The sequence below is a fragment of the Corylus avellana genome, chromosome 11 (assembly GCF_965113065.1).
Source record: "Corylus avellana chromosome 11, dhCorAvel1.hap1.2, whole genome shotgun sequence".
In the NCBI taxonomy this organism is placed as follows: domain Eukaryota; kingdom Viridiplantae; phylum Streptophyta; class Magnoliopsida; order Fagales; family Betulaceae; genus Corylus; species Corylus avellana.
In genome coordinates, this window is record NC_142500.1 from 17392578 (window position 1) to 17407194 (window position 14617).

Here is a 14617-nt window from a genome sequence, read left to right on the forward strand (position 1 = left end):
GCGTGTTTGATGTAATTTTTCTTCTTTTTTCCCTTTTTCATATTGAATTAAAAAAAAAAAAAAAAAAAACTGTGTGTGTTACTGTATTATACTTTTTATTATAAACCCATTTAAATCAATAGTTTTAATTATCAAGTCATTTACAAATTAAGGTATTATTTAATAATTAAGTAACAAATTTAGTAATTAACTTATTGTTTAATCATACACTCTCACACAAATATAAGCCTGTTAAAATCTGTTCTGTCGTATCATGCTCTAACGATAAATCGGTTTGAACAATTACGGCAAATGGAAATTATCCAAAATTCCCAAAATAAGTGTAGACAGGATCTAAAATCCTCTGACTAATTTCCAGATTTCAACTTACATACGTCATAAATACAAGCACAGTAAGCATGCCAATCAGAACCTTGGCTTGGCATTCAAGCTTCCAGCCAACCAATAAGATTCAAGAACCAACCAAAGTACGCCAACACACACAAGCAAACACAGTCTCTCCTTGCTCGCTCGCAACTCGCACGAACGAACCCACCTCCCATTTCTCAAATTACATGCCATTTTCGCTCTCTCTCTTTCTCTCTCTTTCTACTCTGTGGTCTCCATAGCTTCAGGTACGGTCTTTGGGGTTTCTCTCTTTGAATCGTTTGTATTATTTGCTTTTGATTTCGATAGGCTTAGGGTTTTTGTTTTCATGTCTATTGTTTTCTCTAGGGATTTTGGTTTCTTCTGTTTGAGGTTAGCGTGTGATCTTCATCTTGCTTCGCATGCCACTATGCCAGGGTTTTCATAGGTTTTCTCCTTTTCCTTTTTGTGTTTGGGCTGATTGTTTGTCATCTTATTTCTCATGCTAGAGTTGTCTTTGGATTTTGCTTTCTCCGTTTTGTTTTTAGTCTTTTTGGGTTTATGTGATTGAAAGTAAGGTGATTTTGATTGTTTTAAATCTGGGTTTGCTTCGTTTTGAACTGAAATTGGGAAGTTTTTTTTTTTTTTTTTTTTTTTTTTTTTTCCTACTACTTGGTTTGGAGGTTTAATTATAGGCGATTTGTATTTTGGGCTGTTCCTGAGAAATTATCTGATTTATATGCCTCTTCCGTGTTAATAGTCAGGGTTTTCTTTCATTTAGTGAAATATGTATTGCTTCGTTCCTATTTTTACTGAATGATTGTTATTTAGGGGTATTAGGCGTTATTGTGAGAATCTACTATAGTTCTATGTCCCTTTGGTGTTAGCCCTGTCAGGGGTTTCTTCGCTTGAAAAAAAGAAAAAAAATCATATTTTGATTTGTCGGTTGGTTTTCGGTCATATTTAGTCCCTGGTGTCTGTTTTTGGGGGTCCTTTTGGGTTGCGTGCTTAATAATGCTGATAACAGGATATTTGCGCACCAAATGTCTTTGGATCTCTACAACAAAGATTTGTCTACTTTTCGGTGCAATTTTAGTTTCATGATTAGGGGGAGGCTCTGGTGTTGGCGGAAGGTCTTGTTTCGACATTGGAGATGACAGTTTGCTTTTCTTTTCTGGGAAGTATCATTTTAATTGCAGTCTAAAGTAGAGTTAGTTCATCGTTTCTGTGGAAGGGAGTTTGGTTACTTGTTGGTTAAGGTACAGGGTATTACGCATTGTTATCTCCACTGCTCTGAGGAATTTGTATACTTGGTTTCTGAAGTTATGGTATTGTGGGATATTATTTTGACTTCCTTGATGGGGGAGAGATCCCTGCTGCCTCCTGGGATTCGATTTCATCCAACGGATGTTGAGCTGGTTTTGTACTATCTAAAGAAGAAAGTCATGAGTAAAAGGCTCCGTTTTGAAGCGATTCCAGAGGTTGATATATACAAATTTCCCCCTTCGGTTCTTCCAGGTACATGGGAAGATTCTTATATATACTGTTTTGCTTACTTGATTAGCATAATATGCTTTTTCTGTGTTATTTTTACTAAAATGCACTTTTTTTCTTCATCAGAGAAATCTATTTTGGGAAATGGGGATTTGAAATGGTACTTCTTTTGTCCATTGGAGAAAAAATATTCAAGGGGGGCTAGAATGAATCGCATTGCTGAAGGTGGGTTCTGGAAAGTCACCGGAAATGATAGACCTGTTCTTCACAATGAAGACTCGGTGGGGTTTATAAAAACGTTGATTTTCCATGAAGGAAAAGCACCAGGGGCTCGAACGGATTGGGTCATGCATGAGTACAGACTTGAAGATAAGAATTTGGCCGAGAGAGAAGTTGTTCAGGTAATGCTTGGTTATTTATCATTCTATGAGGCTTGGGCGAGAGAGCAGGTTTATATAACCCTGTGAATTGACATATGCATTTCTGGCCATTCTATCCAAACTTCTTTCATTTATAAGCATCTATGTTTAGGCTTTGTTACACCTCAGAAGCATGTTGACAATCCAAAGTTGATTACATCCAACTTCAATGAGCAATTATTTAGTCATACTTACTGGATTTTTGTTATTCCTTGTTAAAATTGTTCTCAAGGGGCTCAAATTGCTTTTGAAAGTTTCTATCCTACTTATTAGTTTTTAGGCATGTTCAGAAGTTGTAGTTTTATCTTATTTTTGGTTAAGAGGGCTATTGCTTTTCAGTTCAACCCAAAAATTCTTGAATTATTTCATTTGAGTTGGATTTTTCTTTTGTCTTTGAATTTATCGGGAACAACCTCAAAATTGATTAAATACCACCTGAAAGTTTTTTTTTTTTTTTTAAATTAATTTAATTTTTTATTAGTGCGTCAGTAGTGTACTATAATGTGGTCCACATTTGTTTGGGCTGCTGCAAATATAGATAATAAAGTTTGTCTTTTTTCCTCTATATTAACAAATTGCAATAGTCTTTTACCTGCATCATCTGGCTAATACATTACGAATGGTTGAGGAATATAGGACAACTACTCAGCAACCATAACTACTTAATAGGGTTCTTGTTGATTAAAATTTATGTTCTGCCAGACTCAGCATAGGTTTGTTATGCAGTGATTCCCTCCGTCCCATATTATTTGTCAATCTATCCATTTTGTAGATGTTATTTTTTTCCCCTTCCTAAAATGAATGTATACAATTATATCACTTTCAAAATTTCACTTGAACGGTTGCGTTCTTCGAAATTTGGAAACTTCATTAGTGTAATCTTTAAAACTTTTTTTTTTTTTTGGGATTCAAGAGACCTAGCAATAATGTCTTACCCCTTCCCATTAAAAAAAAGGGAGAAAAAGATCAAAACAATTGCATCTCCTTAAAAGCTTGGGTTTACAAAGATGGAAGAATAAAATGGGACAGATGGGAGTAATATGTATTAGTTATGTTTTAAACTTCTTGATTTTCATTTTGGTTCCAATATATATATATATATATATATAATCGGGGTATCCGGGGCTTTGCTGTGACTAGATTCCCGGGACACTGTGGAAGTTCCTGCATATATAAAACTGGTTGATGTTATTCTGTTGGCTTACTTGAATTCTTTCTCATGATGTTTTTGTCTTGCAGAACGACAAATATGTGCTTTGTGTGATTTTCCAAAAGGAGGGCCGAGGCCCAAGAAATGGTGCCCAATACGGAAAACCATTTAAGGAGGAAGATTATAACGATGATGAGGAAGTTGGCGGTGTAGAATCTGGCCCTTCTGCTGGTTTGCCTACCCCAGCCTATATGCTGCCCAGTAACTATAACAGTTCAGTTGCTACTGGCACCTCGCAATTGGGGGGTACAGTTACCGTGTCATGTTTGTCTGAAACCATGCCATCCCACTGTGAGGGGCTCCCAGCAGTTGGCTGTGTAGAATCTGGCCCTTCTACTGGTTTGTCTACCCCAGCCTATCTGCTGTCTAGTCACTGTAAGAGTTCAGTTGCGACTGGCACCCCACAATTCGATGGCACAGTTTCCAAGTCCTGTTTGTCTGAAACCATGCCATCCCAATGTGAGGGGCTTCCATCAGTTCGTGCCAACAATGTTGTTTTAAAGGAATTGGGTGATGGTGATATCCTTTCAACGGTTCTCGGTAATAATGTTGTTTCAGAGGAGCTCCATCAAGATGATGATATTCGTTCAATGATGGATCGCTTTATAGAGGACAACCCTTTGGTTTCAAATGAAGATGACAAATATAAGGTGTGTAACCTTCTTTGCCATTTTTTTCTTACTAATATGTTCCTGATATAGTAGCAGCAGGAATTTTAAGTATGGCATATTTTCTAATATTCTTTGTTCGTCTCAGACTTACCGAGAGTTTTGCTCATTGTTGACTTATCTCAACTAGTACATTTATGTTTTTCAATGTGATAGTTACAATAAGTATCAGTCATTTCCCATTATAGAGTTTCTAAAATTCACTAGTGAATTGCGATTTGGGTAGCTAGATGTAACGAGTTACATTTGCGCTATCACTTCGAAATGACTAGTTTTAATAAGATTGGTTATATTACTTATAAAAATAAAATCAAAATCAAAAGGACTAGTCAAGTTATATTTGAATTTTTGTAGAATCGCTTATAATGCCCAATCTCACATAGTAAGGAACCAAAGTGGGACTTAGGATTCATGAGCTTCTTTAAGACTAACTTTCTGGAGTATCACAATCTCCCCCACTCAAATTCCTGACGTCCTCATCATGGCCCATGTCATAGTGCTTCAATGTCAAATGGTGTTATTACTAATCTGGCTTTGTTACCATTTGTAACGACCGAGGAAGAGTGTCTACATCTACACTTTCACTCTAAAAGGAATTGTGATACTCTAGAAAGTTAGTCTTAAAACAGTTCATAGGCGTTAAGTCCTACATTTATTCCTTATTAGGTGAAACTGAGCTTATGAGCAATTCTAGAGAGCTTCAAATGTAATTTGACTAGCCCTTTTAGAGTGATAGCGCATACGTGATTAGCGCTTTTTGGAACATTGTATGACGTGGCCCTTCAAGGATTCAAGGAGAGGAGATTGCAACACTCTAGTCCCACATTAGGAATATGAATAGCTCAACATAGAGTTAGTAGATTATAAAGACACTCATAGTCTCTAAGTTTAACATAGGTTCCTTACTAGGCGAGGCTAGGCTTTATAAGTTATTTTAAAAAACTCCCAATTGACTAGTCATTTAGGAGTGAGAGCGCAGATGTGGCTAGCGCTTTTCCTTAATTGTTACATTAGATCAAAAATGCTGCACACTATGTTATAATAAAGTAATTTTGGCCATCCAAATTTTTCCTTTTCATTCTTAGTCCTCTTTGAAAGGTGATTTGGAAAGTAATCTTGAAGCAAATCTTAAGTAGAGCACCAATTTTTTAGGTAACCTTAGCACAGCTAGCTTATAACAGCACAGTCTATATAATTAGTTACTTATATTTGCATTCTCCCTTCCATGTTTTAGGGTAAGAGCCATACCACCCCATTCAGCTTTTCACAATGATTTGTATTGTTGGTTTAACTTATAATCCCTCTGTCACAAATCACTTTTTTTTTCTTTTTTGGGAATATTTGTGGAAAAATATTGTTTAGTATCTTATTGGGGAATGTCCAGTGTACTTGCACTGATATTTGTTTTGGGAATGTGGTCCAACTAGGATCTGGATTCCCTAGAAATTCTAGGGTATTCTAGTTTGTAGATTTCTTCAAATTCCAACCATTGTTTTTAAATTAAATGATTGAGATTTCGCTATATCAGCGTGTATCACTTTATTATTTATCATTACAGCCTTTGTTCGCTGTTGGTGTTTGAATTTTGGTTTATGTTCATGTTCTATTTTCAGCATAAATTCAAATTTTAATATATTTGTTAATTTTGGAAAGTGAATGTTCTATGTACAAAAAGTATTCAATATCATTTTTGAAAGAAAATATTTTGAACTGGATGGCATAGCTTCTCAAGCTTTGGTTAAATATTAGGATTAATTACCTTTTTAGTATCTAGGTTTGCACATTTTTTTTTTTTTTTTTTTTTTTTTTTCGCCTGGGGTTCAAATCCTAGAACAAATGGTACTTGACTTACGGGAAAAGACCAACTTAGTACCTCCATCACATTCCGTCATACGTGTCATCACATACAAATGACACGTGTCCTAAGAAAATTAAAAATAATAATAATAAAAAACTAAACCCTAAAAAAAAAAAATTTGAAAAATTATGGGCCACCCCATTTTGAGGCCATCCCAAGGGTCTTGGGGGTGGTTTGGCCACCTCCAATGGCCAAAAAGGGGGTGGTTGAAGCCACCTTCAGCCACCCCCAAGAGCCACTCCATAATTTTCAAATTTTTTTTTTTTTAGGGTTTACTTTTTTAATTGTTTATTTTATTAATTATTATTTTATGATTTTTTATTTTTTTATGACACGTAGCATTCCATTAGTTTGGGCTAACGGATCCTAAGAGAGGTACTAAGTTGGTCTTTTCTTGTAAGTCATATACCATTTGTGATAGGATTTGAACCCTAAGTGGGAAAAAAATAAAAATGTGCAAGCGTAGGTACTAAAAGGGTAATTAACCCTAAATATTATAATGACACGTTGTTAGTATTACAAATATAACACTACTAAAACGACTCTGTTGTTAGTATTACCAATATAAGGCTACCAATATAAGTTTACTTTCTTTCTTTTTTTGTGATAAGAAAGAGATTATTGACAATGCTTACTTTTTAACATGCTTTATCAGATTTGTTATTTATCTTATAAGAACTGCTAGGTTTTTCAAGACTTTTCCCAGAAGTCTGTAGAAATCTAGCATTTCTCTTATCTGGCCTGCATGAATATTTCTAGAATAAACAGTAGTAATAACTTTTAATAATAAACATCTAGAAATACGAAACAGGAAAGAGCAAAATACAGTGAGATTCAACTAGTAATTCCTTTTTATTAATCCAAATAAACTCAATTTTTTTTTTTTATTAAGTTAAAACCACTAAAAGCAAGAAACGTACATAGCCTATATTTTTCCCATCTGAAAATTTGAATTTCTTCACCCGCTCTGTGTGTCATATCATAGACTTAAAAATTTCAGAGAGTTTTCTCTTGATTATTGTACTATTCGCTTTTGCCTGCAGATGTTCTTTGAAGTTCTAATCGATACTAATGCATCATTTGTTTACATTTTTGCAGAATCCCGGTCATGATGGAAATGATATTTTCGATGGCTTGGGAGATCTGCTTCATTCAGACTATTATCTTGATATGACTGATCTCGATGAGCCGCTGAATAATTCTGATGTTCTTCCACAATAAAATTCTGTTAGGAAGTGTTCTTGAAAACAATCGTATTGTGTGATGGATTTAATTTTCAAGCATTTGAAATCTGTTCATTTTCTATAAATCACATGTAAGAATCTATCAGATTTGCCTTGGCTTATTTGCTCTCTATTAATTTACCAGATTTTCTTATCTTATTTGTTTTCACACGAACTGTTCGTATTACACTGTAAATAGGTAAATTTTGTACAAAATTTCACTATGATTTTCTTCAGGTTTGTGCTTCTCTTATATTTATCTCTTTTAAGCCTTTTTGCTACATGGTCATCTGCATCACATGCATTTTGTTCAGATCTTGCCTTATTTGGTATGCATCACATGTTAGAATCCATCAAATCGTCTTATAGCTTATTTGCTCCATATTAATTTACCAAATTGTCTAGTTTGTTTTGTCCTATACGTTGCATTATCATATTGTATTGCACCGTAAATAGATGGTTCAATGGCCCAAAAAAGTTCCTAAGTAGTCAAGGCATGGGTTCGAATATCCGCAATAGAGAATTTTCACATAAGTCTGATTAGTATTAGCCACATTAGATTCCCATTGATGCCTTGGTTGAGCTATGTCAGGCTATGGCTAAGTCGGACTTGAGAGAGCGTCTACGGTTCTCACCATCTAGGCCCTTCCTGTGCGGCTCCCAATAGGTAGGTGTTACTATGATCACGCTCAAATAGGATAGTCACAATTAGTCTCCATGGCCTACCCTTTTGCTCAAAAGAAGAAGAAAAAAAAAAAAAGAAAAAAAAAGAAGGTCTTCTCACCATAGAAGTACAGTACATGTTTAGCAAACTTTTTAAAAATTATTTTCAATATTTAAACACCGAAAAACATTTTTTAGACAATATTTGTTCAATTCAAACAGATTTTCAAATGTGGTCCTTACGTAGGGCTGGGAGTCAGAAAATACAGTATCGAAAGAGGGGTTTTCACCTATTGCACGCCCATTGTCAGTAAGTCAATAATTTCACCGACTTTTTTCAACAATAGGTTATACCATTGCCGTCCGTCACTACCATGTTGGTAGAAGACTTCCTTTTTAGGGACATCGACGCAGGTGAAGTGCGAGGACTGAGGAGCCTTATTAGTCGTTGAGTTGTTGCCTCTCTTTCCTCTTCTTCAAAAGTATGCTTGAATTTTAAATATACATAAAATGATATCGTTTTGTGTAAGTGTATATTCTTATTTCCTTAACACTTCTCTCACTTTTTTCTCCTCTCTAGCTCTCAAAGTCGTAGCCCCAACCCAAATTCTCATTTTTCTCATTTTCTTCTTCTCCTCTTAAGATTTGTTCTAATATCTTCTTCAATATTCATACTTGGATCCATTTTTCGTCCATCTTCAGTTGAAGACGTTCATCTCAGCCTATAATCTCTATTTTCTCTACTTTTTCTTCTCTTAAATCTATTTGTAGGTCTTCAATCTTCATGCTTAGATATGTTTCGTTTGAAGACAAATAGAAGATCTGTTTATTTGTGAACAACATATATGTTGTGTTCTTGCTTGCCTAGGAGGCAATTTTCAACTCTTCCACCTGAATCTGACGTCAAAATTGTTCTTCCCTTTTTTTCTTTTTCTTTTTTTTTGTTTAATCTGGGGTAAAATTATAATTTTACAATAGATTGAGTCGTCATCTATGCCACATATTAATTAACGATTAGTTGTGACGTAAATTTATGTGTGCATTAAATAATTAACAAGATTAATCATTTTGTACAAGTAGATTACACCAAGAAAATATTTTTATTACTCAAAAAATCAATTCGGTACAGCTAGAAACCACATGTAAAAATTTCTATAATAATAATAATAATAGCATATTGTATTCTAGTGTGGGCAAACTGACTATAGAAAGTCCTCCAACTACTTGGACACCATTGTGACGGTAAGAGAAGTGTTTTTGTGGTCGTGAAACGTGGGCTTTCTCTTTTGGGTTTTAGGTTCGGGTTAGGGTATGGGCTGGATCAAGAACCCTTAGCCAATCCAATTTAGTAAATTGCACGCTGCTCTCAAGAGGATATATAGTCTTGGGCCATCTTAATGCCACTATCGAAGTCCAACAACTACTTTTGGTAGGACGTTAAACAATGGAATGCAATAATACACAAGTGAAGCTTAGATAGAGAAGTTGTGCTTGTACTAATTTACTTTTGATTAGGTTTTATAATTTTTGATACAATTCTCGAATTCTCTAACATGCAAAAATTAGCATATTAGAGCATTCCTTGACATATCCGCACAAGAAGGGAGAGGGAGATTCGAACTAGTAATCTCCGCTTTATTAGGCGTGGTCCCAGCTGATTGAGCTAGCTCTTGGGGACACAAAAATAGTCATTTAACAAGCTCTCTATTCTATTTCAAATTTAACTTTGATCAAGAAGGCTCTCCAAATATCAAGAGCCAAAAAGTGAAAGCTATTTAGTTTTTTAAGCTTACATATTCATTTATATTCTCTCTCTTCTCTACCAAAAACAAAGAAAAAATTAAGAAAGAACAAAAAAGAATATTTAACCAAAAGTAGAGAAAGATGCAGAGAATTTGATATTTAATTCATTTTAAAAGTGACTTTACAAATTAGAAAAAATTGGTTTTGCTCTTTAAATTTAACTTTTATTTAAAGAGTTCAATAAGAACGTTCTTAGGATTGAAGGCTTGATCCATTTAGTTAAATAAATTGGATTAAAATTTACTTATATAATCTTATACTTATACCTCAACACGATTCACACTCAGCATGATACACAAATTGACGGTCCTACTTTCAATGAAGCTAAGATGAGCTTAAACAAGTCTGCACTCAGTTGGGTGGACTAGATTTTTGCCCTAAAATATTAATTAAAAAGAAGATAAAAAGGCAATCTTGCCTCTACTCCAATTTGGGTAATCGGAAATGCTATTGGAGAGGAGGTCTAATCCGATCTTAATGTCAAATGAATATATACTATTGTCCAAAGTAAAAGAGAATGCAGAATGCGATACCCACTACTGTTTCGACAACCTTGCTTTCATACCATTACTTTTTTTTCGGATTGGATTAAGTCAAGTTTCGCCGACTTGGAATTTTTGTCATCCAAAAAGGTAGGGGCAATTTGACGGATTTGAATTCAGAATTTGGAATATTTATTTAAAACGGATTGTCCAAATTGTGACAACATAAGAGAGAGAAAAAAATGTAATATACTAGTAGCTAGGGTGGAAATTGGGAGAAGGGGAGAACCACCCATTGTGCCAAATAAGTGGTTTGACCACTTAAAAATTGACCAGTAAAAATGGTTGAACTACTCATTTAACCACAAAGTGGTGTGGCCATACCTAAATCGGCCATTGAAGTGGCCAAACCATCTCAATTGGTCGTCCAGTGGTTTGGTTTTCCTAAACTAACTTTTAGGATAGAGATAATTCGACCATCCTCAAATTGGTTATTGACTAGTGAGAATAGTCTACTATTCATTTGTAGCCACACCTAAATCAGCCATGGAAGTATTGAAGTGGCCAAACCACTCTTATTGGCCATAAATAAGCCAACTTTTTGAAGTGATTGAACAACTCTCTTTTTCTATGAGAATAATTCGACCACTTTCAAATTGGCCATTAGGGGCCGACAAACCACTCTTTTAACTTCCAAATCAGTTATTGGGAGTTGCAAAACCATTTTCTTTGGACGAAAGAGACCATTCGACCCCTCCCAATATCAACTTTCGGTAGCTTGGAAGGTATATATACATATATAAATATGTATATATTCCTGGAATGCTGCTGCGAATTTGAGCTATTAAAATCGAATAAACAATCCAAGTCAAAGGGATTGCACCGAATTTCAGTCACTAATCGTGGGCTGAACCAATGAATCACGTGGTGAACTACTTTTTGCCTTTTAGCAGAGGATTCCGCGTGCAGGCTGCAGAGATAGTGGCATACGCCAAGTTCTGCATGAAGCAATACAAGGGAGACGTGTGTTTTCCATTTTGCTCAAAGGTCAAACAATATCTTCCGCGATAAAGACAATATTGGGAGACTATAAATTGAGATAGCATTTACACACTGCACAATAACATAAAACCAGTGGCCATCTGATGAAAGTTGTACATTTGGAAGCTGTTTCTGCAATATTGAGAAATTATTCCCAATGAATAATTTGCAGAGAACCAATGAATATTCCCATCCTTTACACAGAAGGGTCGTCTTCATTGCAATTTGCAAGTGCTTTTGAATGTGTAGTACGTAGGACGAGTAACAGAAGCCGACCTCTACGTGAATCAGGGGGACCTCCCTAGCTCCGGCCACCTCTCTATGCGAATATATTAAATAAATAAATAAAACTATTATTATCTTTTTTGGGCACATGAAATAAGTATGAAATATGTTTTAAATCTAAAAGTATTATGTGCATTTAATTGGAAGATTCAAATATTTCATGTCAATCTAAAATTCTGGAGGAAAAACTAAAATTTTGAGTTAGCCGTCTAAGAGCAGTTTTATTGAGCTCTTTCAATTTGGCTTTCTTTTCAAATATTTGATAAAAAAAAAACTCACAAAATAATCATTATCTACTTTATTTCAAATTTAACTTTGATTAACAAAGCTCTCTAAATATTAAAAGCCAAAAAGTGAAAGTCATTTAGTTTTGTAAGCTTATATATTCATTTTCCTTATCAAAAAATAATAATAATATTTAACTAAAGTAGAGGAAAATAGAGTGAGTTTGATGTTTGGCTCATTTCAAAAGTGCCTCTAAAAATTTTAAAAAGTGAGTTGTTCTTTTTAAATTTATTTATTTATTTTTTTTGACATGTCCAATACAAGAGAAGGGGAAGGAGGGATTCAAACTAGTGACCTCCGCTTCATAAGGCGTGATCCATAGCCCGATTGAGTTACTCCTTGAAAACAAATTTAACTTCTACTTGAAAAGCCTATGCTCTAACAACAGCAACACCACTCACGTCACACGCACATATGGGTAAGTAATATTTTTGGATCAGCACGCATGAAATATTATAATTGAAATTGAAATAAATTTGAAAGTAAGGTTCGAACTTAAAAAAAAAAAAAAAAAAAATCTAGAATACCCACTTTTGACTTGCCCTAAATATATACAAATTCATTTCTCTTGCATCAAAATCTCTTGGTAGGTTAACGTATGGAGTGTACCTCGGTTCTCTTATTCTCTAATCTTTATTTCTTTGTCATTACCAACAAATGGGGTCGGTGATCGAGGAGGTATTTTGATATTTTTCTTGGTAAGTAGGTCTAGAGATCTTGAATTATTACATCGTTTTTGTCCTTAAATAACATCATTAGATCCTTATCCCCATTTACTAATCACATGAGATGCAAGTACCATAAAACAAGCTATAATGTTTCCGGCCATGTTTTAAGGGGAAACAACGACAGGGTAGGAAACATGATTTTTCCTTCATTGAATTAACTTTTGAATGTTTAATAAAGAGAAAAAGAAAAAATATCACCGCGTCAAATATGATTAAGAAAATTGGCAATTAATCATGATGGGATGGAGAAGTCCGAATCATATCATTTGAGGTACACAAAAACGGAGAAGAAAAAAGGTTCAATAATTCAAATTAAAAAACACCAGAACGGTCAAGTTTGGAGTAAACGATTTAATGATGAGCTATGCCGACCGACAAAGAGACATTAATTATCAACTTAGAGACCAATCTTTCAATTGGTTGAGCTCTATGATATATATATATATATATATATATATATATATATATATATATATATATAGGTCGGTCTTGCATAGTTGCATTGTTACTGAATGGTCCACTGAACCCAGTCACATATATATATATACACATATACCCCTTCTTGATATTCGAAACTTTGGCTTTGACTTATCATTTGGAGAGGTAATGGTAAGTTTAAAGCAAATGAAAAAAAAAAAAAAAAAAACTATAACTTAGTTTGCAAGATTCTTCTCAATCTTTTAATTAATTAATGTATTCTTAATTTGAACGAGCAATTGTGAGAGGGCACTTGTGAAGCCTACATGTTCAAATACGTGTTTAGACAATCTAAAATCTGTTCAGTTAGATAGGCGCCATAAATGTTCCTCTCACAATTGCTTGATTGGGCCAACCGAAAATATTCTTGAGCTAATAAATATTTGATGCAGCATCAAATCTTAAAGAAAAAAATAAATAAATAAATAAACTTTTTTTTTTTTTGAAAAAAAGGAAAAATATTTTAGGCAGAAACAAAATGGCCTAATTAAATTGCATATACACGAACATATTGAAACTGATCATACACAGTGGAGAAGGATCCTCTACAATGGCCTCACTAGTACTGCACTGTACTGTAATAGTATAATGCATCATTCAACGCTGGTTCTTCATGAAGTCCTAGCTGAATACCCTCAACAGTGGCCTCACCAGTACAGTACTGTATTATAATAGTATAATGCATCATTCAACGCTGGTTGTTCATGAAGTCCTAGCTGAATACTTTATTTACCAAAAGAAGAAGAAAAGTAAAATCGTCTTTCTTGACTAGCTCATGGTTTTAATTAAAATCTTATGATTAATAAGACCAACAACAAATCAGAAGTTATTTTCACAAATAGTGATCTTAGGCTCTAATGGAAAATGAACATTAATTTCTCCCATGATCATTAATGCAAAGGGAATATCTTCAAATTAATGGATGTAAGAAATGAGTGGTGGAAGATGATCCATAAATTAATATTTTTTTTAAAAAAAAAAAAATACACTTGCTCCACTCATACCTTATATATATATTTTAAAAAAAATATCAACGTAAGATCAAGAAATTAAAAAACACAAAGAAAAACGGTAACATTTATTTTTAAAAAATGTTATATATATATTTTGCATTTTCAATTAAGTTGGCATGTTACATCTATCATTTCTCTTATATTTATATGGTAATTACTTCACCATAATATTTTTAAATTAAATGGGTAACAATCCTTTCAACATTTACTACTCTTAGAAGATAATTAATTTTCCTTCACTGTATCCACTTAATAGTGACTAGGATTTTAAGAATTGCTCAGGAGAGTAATTATTATGAGAAATCTGGAATATATTAAATGTTCAAAACCTCTTAATTACAAAAGAAATGTGGAGAGGCCAAAACCTCTTAATCACAGAAATCAATATTCTAGAGACTAGTACTCCACGTTTATAACATTCCAATAAAAAAAAACCCATGATTCTCACTTTTTTCACTACAATAGATTAAAAGTTAAAAAAAAAAAAAAAAAAAAAAAAAAAGGTATTCTTCCCGTCCTTCTCCTATCACCAATGGTCAACATTTCTCTTGTTAAAAACTTTCATAATTTTTGTTGTATTTAATCTTAACTTATATATATATATATATATATAAAAAAACTTT

General features: G+C 33.8%; 1 protein-coding gene across 1 annotated transcript; it reads left to right on the forward strand.

Moving 5' to 3' along the window:
- The first annotated feature begins 492 nt into the window (after positions 1-492).
- On the forward strand, positions 493-7371 carry LOC132165705 (uncharacterized). The gene is made up of 5 exons (XM_059576371.2): positions 493-614; positions 1373-1863; positions 1966-2240; positions 3498-4118; positions 7093-7371. The coding sequence occupies exons 2-5, from the start codon at positions 1671-1673 to the stop codon at positions 7213-7215; spliced, it is 1212 nt and encodes a 403-aa protein (XP_059432354.2). The 5' UTR covers positions 493-614; positions 1373-1670; the 3' UTR covers positions 7216-7371.
- The last annotated feature ends 7246 nt before the right edge of the window (positions 7372-14617 follow it).